This window comes from Platichthys flesus, chromosome 4, assembly GCF_949316205.1.
Source record: "Platichthys flesus chromosome 4, fPlaFle2.1, whole genome shotgun sequence".
NCBI lineage: Eukaryota > Metazoa > Chordata > Actinopteri > Pleuronectiformes > Pleuronectidae > Platichthys > Platichthys flesus.
Window position 1 is genome coordinate 28,537,592 of NC_084948.1, and position 19,473 is coordinate 28,557,064.

The 19,473-nt window shown below is 46.0% G+C and overlaps 3 protein-coding genes across 3 annotated transcripts; 2 read left to right on the top strand and 1 right to left on the bottom strand.

Annotated features, from left to right (window-relative positions):
* Positions 1–1,036: 1,036 nt before the first annotated feature.
* LOC133951435 (olfactory receptor 10A6-like) lies at positions 1,037–1,963 on the bottom strand. The gene has a single exon (XM_062385361.1). The coding sequence runs from the start codon at positions 1,955–1,957 to the stop codon at positions 1,037–1,039; it is 921 nt and encodes a 306-aa protein (XP_062241345.1). The 5' UTR covers positions 1,958–1,963.
* Positions 1,964–10,206: 8,243 nt separating this feature from the next.
* Positions 10,207–11,163, top strand: LOC133951436 (olfactory receptor 4E2-like). Its single transcript, XM_062385362.1, has one exon. The coding sequence runs from the start codon at positions 10,222–10,224 to the stop codon at positions 11,161–11,163; it is 942 nt and encodes a 313-aa protein (XP_062241346.1). The 5' UTR covers positions 10,207–10,221.
* Positions 11,164–16,388: 5,225 nt separating this feature from the next.
* LOC133951437 (olfactory receptor 8A1-like) lies at positions 16,389–17,126 on the top strand. The gene is given in 1 exon segment (XM_062385363.1): positions 16,389–17,126. A coding segment is annotated over 1 exon segment (738 nt).
* The last annotated feature ends 2,347 nt before the right edge of the window (positions 17,127–19,473 follow it).

The following is a 19,473-nucleotide window of genomic DNA, read 5'->3' on the forward strand; positions in this document are numbered from 1 at the left end:
GTGAAACTGCAAATGACACCGATCTGTAATATGTCGGCTTAAATTGTGTACATTCACCAAAAACAATGTGAAACTATATGTGTTTGCATCTCTCTCTCTCTCTCTCTCTGTCTCTCTTTCTCTCTCTCACTCGCTCTCTCTCTCCCAACCACGTTCAGATTACGAAAACAGGGAGAACGACCTTCAGGCTAGATTTAGTAATTATTGTGTATATAAGTTATTTAAGAACAATTCCCACAAAACACAAACCAGCCTCCGATTAGTTACACACTGAAAGAGGAGGTGCATTGTGGGAGCTGCTGATGTTACTCAGGTTAAATCTGATTCAGCCTCAGTTACTAAAACAGCTGGAACTGAGAACTGGTGACATTTCTGAACCTCAATATTCCGACCTCAGAAAAACCAACAAATAACTGAGGCGAGCAGTGATCTCATGTTTATGAATCATCACGTCTCACAGAAAGTATTTTAAAGTTTTTTTTAAATATAGAAACACAGAACGCTAAAGTAATGTTATATAAAATCTGAATCCTGCTCCACAGGGATTTGCCCTGGGGCTGATTTTAACAGTTAGCTTGTTGTCTGTGGTATTTTCCATTTCCTGTCACTTTCTGAAATGTGTTTCTATTGTGGAGGCTGATGATGTTGTTTCTGTGTTTCTGTCTCTTTGCTGCATAACAGATTTCCTCTTGTGGGACAATAAAGATAATGTGACTTAAACTGAATTAATGTTTATCAAATACAAATGACAAAATACTATTTTGTGTTTCAAATGTATTTTAAATACGTATTTGAAACACAAAATACTATTTTGTGTTTCAAATGTATTTTAAATACATGTACTACAGGTACTGAGCAGAGTGTGTGTAACAGCAACAGCAGAAGGTTTAGGAAACTGCAGCCGAGTCCAAGACAGTAAAAGGTTTAATGTTCTTTGTTTGTTTCTTTCATTATATTTCAAACCTTGTTTCTAAGAAAACAACATTAATTCACTCGTATTAGTGTTGAACTGAATCAACAACACACGTGTTTTCAGTCACTCAGCAAAAACCAGACTTTTACAGATGATGCGCATTTTGGACAGAGTCAGTCCGTAGACTAGCGGGTTGAGCAGCGGCTGACATGTGAGCCAGTACAAGGATAAAAATATCCTCAAAACATTGGGTAACGCTTTCATGTTAAATCTGCTCTGCATGATTTCGAAACAAGCTCCACATGAGAAGTTGATCAGAGAGGCCAGGTGAGGAGCACACGTGCTCACTGCTTTCTGTCTCGTCCCTCTGGAGCCAGAGAGACAGATGTTCAGGATCTTGATGTAGGAGTAGAAAATGAGAATTAAAGGACAAAATATAGAGAATGAACTAACAAACAGTCCATAGATGTTATTGGCTGTGGTGTCAGAACAGGCCAGTTTAACTATGGAGAAGTTGTCACAGTAAACTTTCTCAATGATGGTTCCACACAGATGGAGAGAGTTGCTCAACGACGTCATAACAAGACACAGAAGTAAAGGACAAAACCACGTCACACTGATTAGTATCGCAATCCTGTTCACCGTCATTTGTGTGTTGTACTGCAGAGGGCAACATATAGCGAGGTATCGGTCATAAGACATGACTGCCAGGTTTAAATACTCTGCACCCCCGTACGAGTACAACAGGAAGTTCTGCATGAAACAAAAGACGTCGGGAACAGTGTGAACGTCTGAGAGGATCTGGAGCAGGAGGAGAGGAAACAACCCTGTGCTACCATACAGTTCATTTACAAACAGGCTGCACAGGAACACGTACATAGGTTCATGGAGACTTCTGTTCATACAGATAACTACAATCAGCAGCACGTTGGCACAGAGGATCAACAAGTACAAGGACAGGACCATCGTGAAGAACAAGTATCTCAACAGTCCAGAGTCCACATAAGCAGCCAGAGTGAAATAAGAAACCAGAGAGGAGTTCATCACGACTCTTTTGTTTCATGAAGAAGTGGAAACAAAAGAAAACGCACGCTCGTGTGCAGAATCCAACACATTCATGATATTCAGGCTCGGCTCAGTAAAGAAAAACGTCATCTAGAAAACAAAGGATCTGGTTTCAAATCACAGTCGTGAAGTGAACGGTGACGTTCAGCTGCTGCTCGTCCAAACTGAGCTGAAGCTCTGGAACCTCTTCTTTTAACTGCTCTGGCTGAGGGGCCATCCACAGAGTGACCTCATCCACAAGACAATATAGGATCTAATGTGTTTCTAACATTTGCTCATGGGTTGACATCTTTTTTAACCTTAGAAACATATTATACATGTTCACTCTAATGAGCTGATCTTTTGATAAACATATTTCTATCGTTCTCTTATGATATGTGTCTATTTGAATTATACTTTGACTGGAAATTAGGTTCATGGGATTTTTTGCCTCCAGTTACAAAGACAGAACTCGTTCATAATTTGGTTCTTGGTCCAACTCTCAGAGCAGAAGAGGAGTTCTGGATCTGGATCAAACTGAACCTGGTTCTGTTGCTTTGCAGTGAAAACACTTTGTTTGATAGTTTGGACTTTTGGACCAATCACAGGAAGTAGAGACAGAATTAAACAGAAGAAGAAAAAGAAAAGAAAAAGAAGAAAAGAAGAAAAGGAAGTAGCTGCAGTCTTCACCTCCGACGATATAATGTTTGAACCACGAGGCCGTTCATCTGGTGCATTTGAACTAGTGGAGTATTTGTAGTACTACATGTCATTTAGCTGAGACTTTTTGTCCAAAGCGACTTATACTTTTAGTACACTCAACATTTATCAGGGGCCATTTAAGGGTTCAGTATCTTGCCAAGGACACTTCGGCATGCACATGGGGAAGAGTGGGGATTGAACCAGCAACCTTCATGTTGGAGAACGGCCACTCTACCCCTAGGCCACACGCCCCCACTGTATTACTGTGAAGTACTGTGGAGCACTGTTGTATGGTGGTACTGTGGAGTACTGTAGTACTGTGGAGTACTGTGGAGTACTGTTGTACGGTGGTACTGTGGAGTATAGTGTTAAGGTTTGTTGACGGAGATGGACCCAGGAGCAGAGATATTTAACTGGGCGGTTTTCATCCCCCCCGGGGCCGACACCAACCAGGCACTGGACGAGCTGCATGCGGTGATCGACAGGACGGAGACATCACGGCCCGAGGCTGCGTTGATCGTGGCCGGGGATTTTAACAACGCCAAGATGAGGAAAATCCTGCCGAGATACTTCCAGCACATCAGCTGTCCGACGAGCAGAGCGAACACACTGGATCATGTTTACACTCCCTTCCGGGGTGCGTATAAGGCCCTCCCCCGCCCCCCATTTGGCATATCAGATCACGTTTCCGTCCTGCTGCTGCCTTCCTATTGGCAGAAACTCAAGCGTGACAGACCGGTGACTCGGACCATTCAGTGGTGGACCGACCAATCAGACTCGGCTCTTCAGGACTGCTTCAGCACAACGGAGTGGTGCGTGTTCCAGGATGATGACATCAACACGTACACGGACGCGGTCATCTGCTACATCAGCAAATGCATCGATGACGTCGTACCCAGGATTACAGTAAAAACATTTCCCAACCAGAAGCCCTGGATAAATGGTGACGTCCATGCTTAACTGAAAGCACTGCTGCCTTCATCTCGGGGGATCTGGAGGAATACATATAATCCAGGTACGCGCTCCGGAGTGCTATTAGCAGTGCTAAGAGACTCTACAGGGACAAAGTGGAGTCCCATTACAAGGGCTCCAACACTAGGAACGTGTGGGCCGGACTGAGAACCATCACAGACTACAAAGCCAAGACCAGCAGGTCTGATGTGGTGTCTGCATCTCTCCCAGAGGATCTGAACACTTTTTATTCTTTGAGAGTAACTCCCCGGCTGCGGAGATCGAAGAGGCCAAGGAGGACCGCTGCCCCCCCCTCATATCGAGGGCAGACGTGTGGAGATCTCTCAACCGGATCAACATCCGCAAGGCACCTGGACCTGATGGGATCCCCGGCCGAGCTCTCAAGGTGTGTGCAGATCAGCTGGCAGATGTGTTCACAGACATCTTCAACCTGTCACTGCTCCAGTCTGTAGTCCCACCATGTCTCAAGAAGACCATCATTGTCCCTGTTCCCAAAAAAATAAAAATCCTCCGCCCAGTAGCACTCACTTCCATCATCATGAAGTGCTTTGAGCGGCTGGTCCAACCATTCATCACCTCCTCCCTCCCTGACTCTCTGGACCCTGTTCAGTTTGCCTACAGGTCAAATAGGTCGACTGCAGATGCCATCTCCCTCCCCCCCACACTGCCCTCTCCCACCTGGACCAGAGGGACATATGTGAGAATGCTGTTCATCGACTACATTTCAGCATTCAACACCATCGTGCTCCTGAAGCTCGTCACCAAGCTCAGAGACCTTGGGCTCAACATCGCCCTCCGTGAGTGGATCCTGAACCCTTGACGGGCAGACCACAGGCGGCAGCACCACATCCTCCACCATGACACTCAACACCGGGGCCCCCCAGGGCTGCGTGTTCAGTCCTCTCCTGTCCTCCCTGTTCACGCATGACTGCGTGCCCCCCCACAGCTCCAACACCATCGTTAAGTTTGCTGATGACACCACTGTCATAGGCCTGATCACTGGCCACGAGGAGAAGGCCTACAGAGAGGAGGTCAGAGCCCTGACATCTTGGTGCCAGGACAACAACCTCCATCTCAACGTCAGCAAAACGAAGGAGCTGATCGTGGACTACAGGAAGAGACAACGAGAAGAACCCGCCCCCCCTCTCCATCAACGGGGCCAAGGTGGAGCGAGTCAGCAGCTTCAGGTTCCTCGGGGTCCACATCAGTGATGACCTGACCTGGACCCATCAAACAGACGCCATCAGGAAGAAGGCCAGACAGCGGCTCTTCTTCCTCTGCAAGCTGCGGAAGCTCCACATGGACTCCAGGATACAGGTGCACCATAGAGAGCATCCTGACTGGCTGCATCACCACCTGGTATGGCAGCTGCACCGCCCTGAACCGTGAGGCTCTACAGAGGGTGGTGCAGTCTACCCAGCACATCACCAGGACAGAGCTACCATCCATAGAGGACCTCTACACCCAGCGGTGTAGGAAGAAGAGCAGCCGGATTATTAAAGACCCCTTTCACCCCAGCCATAACATTTTACCTGCTTCCGTCCGGCTGACGGTACCGCAGCATCCGGGCCGGCAGCACCAGGCTCAGAGACAGTTTCATCCCCCAGAACATAAGACTTTTAAACTCCTCTGAACTAAAATAACTCCATCAAACTAGCACCGTGACATATTTGCACTTTTGTTGTTTTATTTTCTCCTCAGCTGTTCATATATATTTAGATATATATACATTATTTTCTATTTTAAATTTTGATATTCTATTTTATTCTATTTTCCATCTTATTTTATTGTATAGTGTGTAGTGCTGTCAGTTTAACGCGTTATTAACGGCGTTAACGCAAAGCCATTTTAACGTCGTTAATTTTTTTATCGGGAGATTAACGCAGAGCTGCCAACTCTCACGCTTTCGCCGTGTGACACACGCTTTTGTATGTTGGTGGTTGACTAAGTCACAATAATTTTTAAAAACATCATCGTTTCAGGCCGTCGTGAAGTACAAGGAGCGGGCGAGTGTGTGTATGTGCGTGTGTCTGTGTGTGTGTGGTTCCAGATAGCGCACCGTAGCCCCGCCCCCAGCACCCGCGCACTCGCTCAGAGAGACACATTGAGGTCAGAGCTCAGTGACTCACTGCTTCTTAACTATGGAAACAGTGAAGACACAGAGTTTCTCTGGTCTCAGCTGATCAGAGATCAGCGCCGCAGCTTCTCGATCAGAGCAGAAGCTGCAGTTGGTTTCTACCGAGCTGCAGTATCTGTGTTCGCCTCCAGTCTGACCTGCTCTCGCTTTTTGTTTTAATATTTCGCCAACTAAAATATATATTTTTAAGCTACTAGGCTGCAGCTTTATGTTTTTATTTATTTCAACAAACAGGGTACTTCTTATTTCATACATTTCCCACAAATATAGGGAGGACTCAAATAGCCCTACACAGTTCTGTGTTAAATTTATTTCAAAGTAGGCCGACACTTGCCTGTGTATTTTGTTTGTGTGTTATTTTGTTGCTTGTCTGTTTGAGAGGCCTGACTGCTATGTTCAAAGCAAACTTGAAAAAAAGAAAATATTAAGCCATGGCTTAACTGCACTATAGGCTGAGTCCTTGTTTACCTGAAATGTGAACTTTATAATTTTATTTTGTAGCGCCCTGTTTGGCAATGTTGTTTTTCAATAAAATAAAACATTTGCATAAAGCAAGCCAATCCACTTCTCCATGTTGATAGAGAATTAAAAAAAAAAATTATGGGGAAAAAATAAATGAAGGGACATTTAGAATAGATACAAATTTGCGATTAATCGCGATTCATTTTGAGTTAACTATGAAATAAATGCGATTAATCGCGATTAAATATTTTAATCTATTGACAGCACTAAAAGAGTGTAATTACTTGAGCATTGTTAGAAGAGAGCCTGAGACTCAAGCATTTCTCTGCCAGCGACTGCTTAATGTTATTGTTGTGCATTTGACAATAAAAAATCTGAATCTTGAATCTTGAATCTCTTGAATTATTCAATATTCATTATAAACTGTTCAAATTAACAGGATCAGTGGTGAAAGTTGTTCATTGATAGGATTGTCAAATGATTGATAACAATTCACAGAATATATTTATTCTCTCTGACGAAGTAACAATAAATCATTTCATTAACAGTTAACTGGGCCCACCACAGGTGGTGGGCCCATACATCCCATGGGCCCACCACCTGTGGGAAGACCCCGTTGGGGTCGGGTGCGCAGCCACATGGGTGGCAGCGAAGGTCAGGGGTCTCGACGGACCAGACGAAAACTCTGACTGTTGTTTGTGCGTATGCACCAAAACAGCAGCTCAGAGTACTCAGAGTACTCGGCCTTCTTGGAGACCCTGAATGGAGTCCTGTATGGGGCTCCAGTAGGGGACTCCGTAGTTCTGCTGGGTGACTTCAACGCCCACGTGGCCAACGATGGAGACACCTGGAGAGGCGTGGTGGGGAGGAACGGCCTCCCTGATCTAAACCCGAGCGGTCGTTTGTTATTGGACTTCTATGCTAGTCATGGATTATCCATAACAAATACCATGTTCGAACATAAGGGTGCTCATAAGTGTACCTGGTACCAGAGTACCCTACGCCGAAGATCAATGGTCGATTTTGTGATTGTGTCATCTGATCTGAGGCCACATGTTTTGGACACTCGGGTAAAGAGAGGGGCGGAACTGTCAACCGACCACCATCTGGTTGTGAGTTGGATCAGGGAATGGGGGAAATTTCCGGATAGACCTGGTAAGCCAGAACGAGTAGTGCGGGTGAACTGGGAACATCTGGAGGAGGCCCCCGTCCTAGGTATCTTCAACTCACACCTCCGGCGGAGTTTTTCTTGCATTCCTGTGGAGGTTGGGGGCATTGAGCCGGAGTGGGCGGTGTTCAAAGCCTCCATTGCTGAAGCTGCGGTGGCTAGCTGTGGCCTCAGGGTCTTAGGGTCCTCAAGGGGCGGTAACCCTCGGACACCGTGGTGGACACCGGTGGTCAGGGAAGCCGTCCGATTGAAGAAGGAGGCCTTCCGGGATATGATATCCTGGAGTACTCCGGACTCGGTTGCAGGGTACCGACAGGCCCGAAGGGCTGCAGCTGCTGCCGTGTCGGAGGCTAAGCAGCGGGTGTGGGAGAAGTTCGGAGAGGCCATGGAGAAGGACTTTCGGTCGGCACCAAAGTGTTTCTGGAAGACTATCCGGCACCTCAGGAGGGGGAAACGGGGAACCATCCAAGCTGTGTACAGTAAGGATGGAACTCTGTTGACCTCAACTGAGGAGGTCGTCGGACGTTGGAAGGAACACTTTGAGGAACTCCTGAATCCGAGTAACACGCCCTCTATGTTGGAGGCAGAGCTCGAGGTTGATGGTGTTTCGTCGTCAATTTCCCTGGTGGAGGTCACTGAGGTGGTCAAACATCTCCGCAGTGGCAAAGCCCCAGGGATTGATGAGATCCAGCCAGAAATGCTAAAGGCTCTGGGTGTTGAGGGGCTGTCATGGTTGACACGCCTATTCAACATCGCGTGGGAGTCGGGTACAGTGCCAAAGCAGTGGCAAACCGGGGTGGTGGTTCCCCTGTTCAAAAAGGGGGACCAGAGAGTGTGTGCCAATTACCGGGGCATCACACTTCTCAGCCTCCCTGGTAAAGTCTACTCCAAGGTGCTGGAAAGGAGGGTTCGGCCGATCGTCGAACCTCAGATCGAAGAGGAACAATGCGGTTTTCGCCCCGGACGTGGAACTACGGACCAGTTCTTCACTCTCGCAAGGATCCTGGAGGGGGCCTGGGAGTATGCCCATCCGGTCTACATGTGTTTTGTGGATCTGGAGAAGGCGTATGACCGGGTCCCCCGGGAGAAACTGTGGGAGGTGCTGCGGGAGTATGGGGTAAGGGGGTCTATCCTCAGGGCCATCCAATCCCTGTACTCCCAAAGCGAGAGCTGTGTTCGCGTCCTCGGCAGCCAGTCAGTTTCGTTCTCAGTGGATGCTGGTCTCCGGCAGGGCTGCGCCTTGTCACCAATCCTGTTTGTGATATACATGGACAGGATATCGAGGCGTAGTCGTGGTGGGGAGGGGTTGCAGTTCGGTGGTCTGAGGATCTCGTCACTGCTTTTTGCAGATGACGTGGTCCTCATTGGATCGTCGGCTTGTGACCTTCAGCACTCACTGGATCGGCTGGCGGCCGAGTGTGAAGCGGCTGGGATGAGGATCAGCACCGCTAAATCTGAGGCCATGACTCTTAGCAGGAAACCGATGGATTGCTTACTCCGGGTAGGAAATGAGTCCTTAGCCCAAGTGAAGGAGTTCAAGTACCTTGGGGTCTTGTTCGCGAGTGAGGGTACTATGGAGCGTGAGATTGGCCGGAGAATCGGAGCAGCGGGGGCGGTATTGCGTTCGCTTTACCGCACCGTTGTAACGAAAAGAGAGCTGAGCCGCAAGGCAAAGCTCTCGATCTACCAGTCGATCTTCGTTCCTATCCTCACCTATGGTCATGAGGGCTGGGTGATGACCGAAAGGACGAGATCGCGGGTACAAGCGGCCGAGATGAGTTTTCTCAGAAGGGTGGCTGGCGTCTCCCTTAGGGATAGGGTGAGAAGCTCAGCCATCCGTGAGGAACTCGGATTAGAGCCGCTGCTCCTTTACTTAGAAAGGAGTCAGCTGAGGTGGTTCGGGCATCTGGTAAGGATGCCCACTGGGCGCCTTCCTTGGGAGGTGTTTCAGGCACGTCCAGTGGGGAGGAGACCTCGGGCAAGACCCAGGACTAGGTGGAGAGATTATATCTCAACACTGGCCTGGGAACGCCTCGGGATCCCCCCGTCAGAGTTGGTCAATGTGGCCCGGGAAAGGGAAGTCTGGGGCCCCCTGCTTGAGCTGCTCCCCCCGCGACCCGACCCCGGATAAGCGGATGACGATGAGTGATGATGAATGAGTGAGAGTTAACTCAAAGATACATCATCATTAAAAAAAATATTTTAATCGCAGCTTATTTTTCAGAATTAGATTTGAAAGCAAAGGGGGGGGGGGATCCTTTTCTCATGTCGTGAGCTCGACTGGAACATCTAGAGAAACGCTGGAAAGGTCACTGAGGTCATTCAAAAGGTTTCATCACAATGTCTTTGACAATTTTATCCTACAGTCAGTTTTCTATTTATATAATATATAAATAAAATATAATATAATATTATATATTATATATTTATTATTTTAAGTGCTCTGTAGTGAGACTTTAATTATGCTGGATCAGACCCTTTTTCCAACATGTGAAAACACATGAGGTGACTTTGCTCCGAAGAGACATTGGGCTCCTGGCAGCTGATGGTGACGCCCACTCCTCTGACGGCAGCAGGAACCAGTGGAACCAGTGGAACCAGGGGAACCAGTGACTCCTGGACTTCATAAGGCTCAGCAGGGCTCAGACAAGGAAGTCGCCACAACAGGTGGGTGACTGTGAGCACTCCAGTGACAATCTGTTATACTGAATTTAAATAAGGTTTCGGTAAGTTTGACTTATATATTTATACATATATATATATGTATAAATACACAATGTGTTTATTCTTTGAACAGTGCTAATCTTCACTTAAAGGACTGAAATGAAGATCACATTGAACTCGACAGAAGTTTCTTATTTCACGCTCGGGGCCCACATTGACACGGGACTTTTTAAATACTTCTATGTCCTGATACTTTTCATGTTGTACTTGTTGATCCTCTGTGCCAACGTGCTGCTGATTGTAGTTATCTGTATGAACAGAAGTCTCCATGAACCTATGTACGTGTTCCTGTGCAGCCTGTTTGTAAATGAACTGTATGGTAGCACAGGGTTGTTTCCTCTCCTCCTGCTCCAGATCCTCTCAGACGTTCACACTGTTCCTATCTCCGTTTGTCTCCTGCAGGTTTTCTGTCTCTACTCTTATGGCGGCGTGGAGTTTTTCACTTTAGCCGTCATGTCCTATGACAGATATCTTGCTATATGTTGTCCTCTGCAGTACAACGCACGTATGACTTCTAATAAGATCGCCAGGCTCGTTGCTTCAATTTGGATTTATCCTCTAGTACAAAATATTGTCTTCATCTTTTGTCTGACTGCCCCTTTACAGCTGTGTGGAAACATCATCGACCAGGTTTACTGTGACAATTATTATGTCGTCAAGCTGTCGTGTTCCGACACCACAGTCATCAGCATCTTAGGACTCTCTCACGTGTTTACAGTCATTTTCGGTCTGTTTGTTTTAATCCTCTACACGTACGTGAGGATTTTAAAGGTTTGTTTCTCTGGTTCCAAACAGACGAGACAGAAAGCCGTCAGCACCTGCACCCCCCACCTGGCCTCGCTGCTCAACTTCTCCTTCGGGGCTTTCTTTGAAATAGTTCAGAGCAGGTGTGATATGAGCAGTGTTCCCAAAGCGTTACGTGTTGTGTTATCGGTGTACTGGCTCACGTGTCAGCCGCTCGTCAACCCTTTACTGTACGGACTGCAAATGTCCAAAATACGCATCACATTCAAGAACCTGTTCTTTGGGAGGAAGATGTGACTCTGAATGTTCTGACAACTGAAAAATCTGCTTATTGTGAATAAAAGGAAATGAACAGATCGACTGAGATTCATTTGGTATCATGTTCAGCTGCAGCATGACACTTCACCACTATTTGTCACTGAACCTTTAAGTAACTAATTAAGTAACTGACTACACTAAGGAACCAGATTAGATTAGATAGATGAGATCTAATCCAAGACTAAGGAACCAGAATATATCAAACTGCTGTGGAACCAGGGACTTGTTGTGTTTCTCTTCACATTCTGAATCATCACTTTCATCATCACTTCAACTGTGTAGAGATTAAACTATTTGAATTTTTATGGAATAAACAAGCTGTTGAATTTAATAAAATATTTATAAAAGGGGAGAAACATTTCAGGAACTTTTAAACTGAAAAGGTGAACTTGATCTGGTTGAAAAAGGATCGTTTTATTGTGACGAGGTTTAACTCTTAAAATAGACATCATAACAAACAGTTTTAACGTGTCATATTTCATCTGTCCCTGTGTCAAAAGCTTGCTATGATATTACAGTTTTTCTCAGTTGTTAACACACAAAAAGCGAAAATTCGGCACAATTTGCACAACCTTCACTTCATGTACCAATCACTCGACCCAAGTTGGCACTACTTCAAACTCCCTTATCTGCATTAGACTATGACTTTCATTCTTTACACTCTGATGTCAATTACACATCACATTGTTGTCAAAACACTACACACAATGTTCAGTTGTTGCACACACTTGTCAAGTAAAATCTCAAAGCATCAACCTACAACACACAAATACTCAAATCTCTAAACATTCAGGTCTGTTGAGCAATTTCACCTCATTTACACAGACGAACAGGAGACTGAAATTGTAGATATGGTTCGTGAGAACAACTCTCTCACACTCAGATATATAAAAACTAGGATCCTGGCTGACCATGCTACATTTAGAAACGTCCAGACCGTCAGCCTCTCTACATTGGAGCGTATTCTTCATAGGACTGACATGTGGATGAAGTGTTCAGGGTCCCATTTGAACGGAACACAGGCATGAAGGAGTTACTGTGAGAGTTTGTGCTTGTAAGTACCAACATTCAGCTCTGACACATGGATGTATTGTACCTGTAATCCAATATTGTTCCTTTTCTACAGTGTCTCACTGTAGCCCACTGTGTTGACCTCTCTGTGTCCATACTGTAACTTGCATTCTCGTGCTGTCTCTGTCAGTGGATCCAGGAGCATGACACAGCTCATGAGTTGTACCAGTACATCTTTATTGATGAGGTGGGATTCCACCACCAGCGTGGTGGGAACATCACCATGTGTGCTGCAATGAATCACCATGGGGTCTTGCACCGTCATGCCCACCTAGGGTTCTATAACGCTGCCCGTCTCCTCGTCTTCCTGGATGGCCTGCAGACCTGCTGGTACCACCTGGTCCGGTAGATGACCCACAGCGGATCATCACGTTGTCAGGTATATGAACGGAACCCACAGGACCGGGTCCCACTGCTCCAGGCCATGGAGGAGGCTTTTGGCGACGTGAGGGTCAGGTTTAGCATTTTGTGCGTGAGGTTTTCAGTTGTCTGTGTGCAGTTTTGAGAAAGCCGTTATTGTTTTGAAAAACGTGTGTCAACAATTGTGAAAAACTGTAAGGACAGTAATTATTAAAGTGAACCAACCTTGATATTAAGGAGAACTTGATGTGTTTCTCTAAGTGAAAGGTCACAGTCTGATTTCCCTCCAGAATAATAATGTGCTGACACCATGAACAGTGTTTGTTCAAATGTAATAAAGACTGTAGCAGCTAACCCTGACGCTGACCCTGACCCTGACCCTGACCCTGACCCTGACCCTGACGCTGACCCTGACCCTGACCCTGACACTGACCCTGACGCTGACCCTGACCCTGACCCTGACACTGACCCTGACCCTGATCCAAATTGACAGCAGTGTGGAGCATTACAGTTTTTTTCGATTGCATAAAATCTAAATTCAAACGTTTTACACAATTATCCAACCTGACACTCAAGGAGCAAAACATGGGCCCAGATCTGCACCACTATAAGCACAATGTCAGCTTCACACTTTTTGCAAAACAATACACACAGTGATCTGCAAAACACTAAACACATTTTTATACATTAAACACAGAAATATATCAAGAAGTCACTTCCTTGCAATTCCTAAGCACTGACTGTCACTGACTGGCTGACCATGCTACATTTAGAAACGTCCAGACCGTCAGCCTCTCTACATTGGAGCGTATTCTTCATAGGACTGCCATGTGGATGAAGTGTTCAGGGTCCCATTTGAACGGAACACAGGCATGAAGGAGTTACTGTGAGAGTTTGTGCTTGTAAGTACCAACATTCAGCTCTGACACATGCATGTATTGTACCTGTAATCCAATATTGTTCCTTTTCTACAGTGTGTCACTGTAGCCCACTGTGTTGACCTCTCTGTGTCCATACTGTAACTTCATTCTCGTGCTGTCTCTGTCAGTGGACCAGGAGCATGACACAGCTGATGTGTTGTACCAGTACATCTTTATTGATGAGGTGGGATCAACCTGGTGAGGAGGAGGCGGGGCAGAAACCTCATTGGGCAGCGTGGTGGGAACATCACAATGTGTGCTGCAATGAATCACCATGGGGTCTTGCACCGTCATGCCCACCTAGGGTTCTATAACGCTGCCTGTCTCCTGGTCTTCCTGGATGGCCTGCAGACCTGCTGGTACCACCTGGTCCGGTAGATGACCCACAGCGGATCCATCACGTTATCATCTGGGACAATGTGAGCTTCCACCGGGCTGCTCAAGTGCGTGAGTGGTTTCAGGACCACCCACATTTGGGGGGGGGGGGGGGTTGAGCAGGCCGGTTAACAATACTGTACTGTTCTCTGTGTGTACCAAAATAAACCTTTTTATGCTGCATATTTTTGTGCTGTTTTATGTTTGACTATGAAAAAAGTGGGCCTACACTGAGACATTTACAAAAGGAGAAATGGCTCCTTCTCCAGAGTCACTGTCATTCATATGGTGTGTTCCATTTTGATGATTGTGTTTTGATTGAGTTTTGCACGTCAGTGTGCTGTAAATGCTTGGTAGTGTGCAAGCAAATGCTTAGTTGTGTGTACTCAATGAATGGTATGTGTGTGTCATTTGAAAAAATGGCTGTGTGCACCAAATGAAAACACGAGTTCCATTTTGTGAACCGGTAAGAGATTTGATGGCAAAGAGTCATCTTGCAAAGGGAGTGTCAGGTTTAGCATTTTGTGTGTGAGGTTTTCAGTTTTCTGTGTGCAGTTTTGAGAAAGCCGTTATTGTTTTGAAAAAAGTGTGTCAACAATTGTGAAAAACTGTAATTGTAGACACACCAATCAGGTTTAAGCACTAAATGCAGCAGCTGAGTTCACCTGTTTTCAACCAAAATGGAGCTTGTGCTCAAAAAGAAGAAGAGTGAGGGGGGGAATCCACAGAGGTGGAGAAGGTAATGATGTTGTGTGTGATGTTGCATACTGCACACACAACTTTCATAATGTAAATGTACTGTATTCCAGACCTATGCTGAACTACACAATCTTGTCTTTCACTGTATTTCTGAGAGTTTTACAGATGGATGAGGAAATCGCATGAATTCATGTAAATACATTACATTACATGTCATTTAGCTGACTCTTTTGTCCAAAGCGACTTACATTTTTAGAACACTCAACATTTTTATGAGGGGCCATTTAGGGGTTCAGTATCTTGCCAAGGACACTTAAGCCTGAAACATGCTTCTGCGTTTTCACGGGCCCGTAAGCGCAAGAGCCCTTCCGGGTCCCTTACGTGCTTCTGTATCCCTCCTTACTTGCTGACGGGTGTCGACCCCCTTTTCTAAAATTTACAGCAAAGCTCCGCAAGCTCACTCAGCCCGCAAGGCTGTGATTGGTCTGCTCTACATCCCTTCTGGAGCTGCATTTCCGGTTTCATGTCCCATAATACCGGCAGAAATCACGGAAGATTTAGAAGAACGAATATGGACCAAATAGAAGAGCACTTGGCAGAAGATATCCGACAGTATGATCACTTGTATAACCTGTCACTGACTGGCGGATTTGTCCGCAAGAAAAAGGCTACGAGGAGCCGCAGTGGCTATGTAAATAAACAATCGACGAGGAAGAAAGAAGGCGTCTCTAAGGTCGTCTCGACAAAAAGCATTACTCCGCCTAGTGTTCTGGCGCGGAATTGCTTTGTAAGACGCGCAACGGTTGGGGAAGCATGAATGAAAACGAGTCTTGCGCCACAGCGACGTGAAAAGACGCAGACGCAGTCGCAGAAGCATGTTTCAGGCTTTAGGCATGCAGATGGGAAAGAGTGGGATTCAAACTGGCAACCTTCTTGTTGCAGAACACCCACTCTATCCCCTAGGCCACGCTCTCCCCTAAAATAGATGAGGCAGGGTTCATAGCACAACATCAAAAAGGAGAGGCAGACATATCATTGGTCACAGGGCTATGATCCATGTCTCAGGGCAACCTGGGGGTAACATCACCCTTTGTGCTGCCACTACACAGAATGGGGTCCTCCTCCGTCACGACAACATGATCCCTTACAACACAACTCACATTCTCACATGTTTGAACCGATTACACAACATCATCACAGCAGTAAATCACATGCACCAGATGCAATACATTGTCTTCTGGGACAATGAGTCATTCCACCGCTCTGCTCTGGTCCAGAACTGGTTTCAACACCATCCACAGTTTACAGAACCATACCTTCCACTATACCGTCCGTCTCTAAACCCAGTCAAAGAGTTATTCTCAGCATGGTGGTGGAGGGTTTACGAATGTGTGTGTGTGTGAACGTGCCTCCCAGCAGGATATCAGTGGCCTCTGAGGTTAACGATGTGTGAATGACCTCGTCTCCAGATGAACATGTGCTCGGAGGTTTTTGGTACATTTGAAGAACCAGCGGTTCGTTCAGCTGGATCAGATTCTGCTGAGCTCTGTTTCCAACGGAGACCTGGAGCCTCAGAGGTTCAGCTGACGTCAGGTCAGCTGACCTGGAGCCTCAGAGGTTCAGCTGACCTGGAGCATCAAAGGGGGCGGGACATCAGCTCGGAGGAAAACGTTCTAAAAACACGCGAGCAGGTGGATTCTGTCGAGGAGAGAGAACCCAACACGTCTAACTGATGAAGTGTCTGATCCGTTTCTTCTTTGGTTCTGATTGTGTTTCACTATGAACAGCTCTGTGTCCAGCCCCCCCATTGACTTTAGAATCTACGGCTCTCTGGGCCTGGATCATTTTGCACTTGTCGTGTGTGTCTTTGTCTTCTACATTTCCGGATTGTGTGTGAACGTGGTCCTTGTTGTGGTGGTTTGTGTGGAGGCTCGTCTCCACAGACCCATGTACGTGTTGTTAGTGAACCTGTCTCTGAGTGGACTGATGGGCAGCTCCTCTGTGTGTCCCATCGTCCTCAGACATCTCGTGACCGGCAGCCAGGAGACGTCTCTGACTGGATGTTTGACTCAAGTGTTTTTCACCAACGTGTACGCCGGCTGTATGTTTTGTGTCTTAGCTCTGATGGCCTACGACCGGTTCGTCTCCATCTGTAGACCTCTGCTGTATCACTCCATCATGACGCCAGCGAGGGTCAAACTGATGCTGACCCTGGTCTACGTGTCCCTCAGCTGCAGCTCAGCCGTACAGGTGAATCTGACATCCACGATCCCTCTGTGCCACCACGCTGTGGATAAACTCATTTGAGACAGTTTGGTGATTTCAAAGCTTTCTTGTAAACGGACGAATCTGATCAACTTCTCTGTGGCCTCCTTCTTCGGAGTCGTCTCTAATCGTCTGACTTATGAAGTTCCAAAAGCTGTGAACATTTTCATCTGTATGAATTTCTTTGCCATCCCTCCTCTGCTACATCCCATAACTCAACTCTATATGATGGGGGACAGGTACAGTGAATAATTTCTGATACTGTTTGGCATCAGTAAGGAAAGTTTATGTTTGTGCTGGAAATTGATTTGACGGTTGAATCATAATCTGGTTCAACACATTTGTCCAGAATAAACCAGAGAAACCAGTTCCCACTCTGTTGTGATCAAACACAGTTCACCCAGTGAATCACCAGTCAGTGGACAATCTCCCAGTGAGATCACATCATGAAGCTCTGGTTTATGAGCCAGTGGAACACTTCCCTTCAACCAGGAACCGGACAAAGAACCAGGAAATGTCTCCGAGTCGTCCACTTGTCCAACTCGACATAGAATCACATCCTGAGAGAAAATATCAATTCTGATGTGTTATCACGTTGTAGGCTCAGTCCCCCGAGGCTTTTATTTTGAAAAGTATTATTATTGTTATGTCCCGGTCGTTTGGTCCCTCATCTTCCTGTGGGGGACACCAGGTCACATTGGACTGGACCTGCTTGTGTACCCATGGCCACAGCGTGGGTCCTCCCAGGGTTAATTGGTCGTTAGTGAAGCTGCCTCTGGCCCCAGTGTCCAGACGTCCACACAGACTGTGTCCTCTGGGTCTCATTAGTGAGACATGATGAAACAAGAACCAACAGGTGCATGCTGGGAAGTTTCCACTAACTCTGAGGCTAACTTCACTTCAGCCACGTTCTCCTGAGGATGAAGAAGAAGAAGAAGAAGAGGAAGAGGATTATTTCTTTTTTTACTTTTGAATAACTTTATTTATGACACATTGTCAAATTAAATCTTAATTATTCAACTATGTGAAAGGAAAGGATAAAACATTTCATGCACACACACATCATACACCAACCCTAAAGTTAAAGACCAGAGACTGGTTGTCCCCCAGTGAGGACAGGACCTGTCCCACCCCCCCACACAGCCCTGAAACCCTCCAACTTGTCCCGTCAGTGTAAAATAAGCATGTTCAATCCTCAGCTGAGCTGCCACCACACCCCTCAGACACGCAGTGGATCAGTCCACCCCTCAGACACACTGTGGATCAGTCCACCCCTCAGACACACAGTGGATCAGTCCACCCCTCAGACACACAGTGGCTCAGTCCACCCCTCAGACACGCAGTGGATCAGTCCACCCCTCAGACACACTGTGGATCAGTCCACCCCTCAGACACACAGTGGATCAGTCCACCCCTCAGACACACAGTGGATCAGTCCACCCCTCAGACACACAGTGGATCAGTCCAGCCTCCAGGTCGCTGTCTTTGCATTTGAAAAGAGAAAATTCATTCAAACCATAGTGTGTTTTTTCCTTCCACACATGGAATCACATAGACACACACATAAACACACACATGGACACATGGACACACACGTAGACACACACATGGACACATGGACACAAGCACACACATAGACACACATGTACACATGGACACACATAGACACACATGAACACACATAGACACACACATGGACACACACATGGATACACATTGACAAACATTGACACATGGACACACATAGACACACACATGGACACACACATGGATACACATTGACAAACATTGACACATGGACACACATGGACACACATTGACACACACATGGATACACATTGACAAACATTGACACATGGACACACACATGGACACACATTGACACACATTAACACACACATGGACACACATGGACACACACGATCATTTATTAATATTATTTATACTTAAATTTCTTAATAATATCAATTTAGAAATAATTTACCTGAAAGTAAAGATTTTATCGTAAATTCATAGATTTTTTTATTTGACAAACATTAACACAGATTTGAAAGATGATTCAATCCTGTTGCTAGAAGGCACCAAATAATAGAAATGTAAATGTACTGAGTTTTTCATCTATTTTATTTGACGCATTAATTATATCATTATATTTATTATATTGATGAGTAGTTTAGGCCAGGGATCTTCAACGATTTTCAGGCCAAGGACCCCAAAACTAGTGGAGATGGAGCAGGGACCCCCTACTATATTTATTGTATAAACTTGTTTTTTATATTAAACTGGGCCTAGTGCGATATATAAACATAGCTACCCTGTTATTGTGAATTCAAACTAAGCTATTCAAATACATCACAGGTGCATATGTTCATGTTCAATTTAAAGATTTGCACGGTACAGGGTGGCTTGCATACAACACTGAGCTATTAAAGTAATTCACAGATTCATGTTTTTATTTACATGCTCCCACATCAGTGAGATGTCAGAACCTGATGGGAAGCACACAACTTATCTAACCTTGGACGGATGGAGGTTGTCAGGCAGAGGGTCAAATCAGCCTCTCAATATGTTGGATGCATGTTAATGTCTATTTAAAGAC

Coding starts and splice junctions, on each gene's coding strand:
- LOC133951435 (XM_062385361.1), bottom strand. CDS start 1,957: ATGAACTCCTCTCTGGTTTCTTATTTCACTCTGGCTGCTTATGTGGAC.
- LOC133951436 (XM_062385362.1), top strand. CDS start 10,222: ATGAAGATCACATTGAACTCGACAGAAGTTTCTTATTTCACGCTCGGG.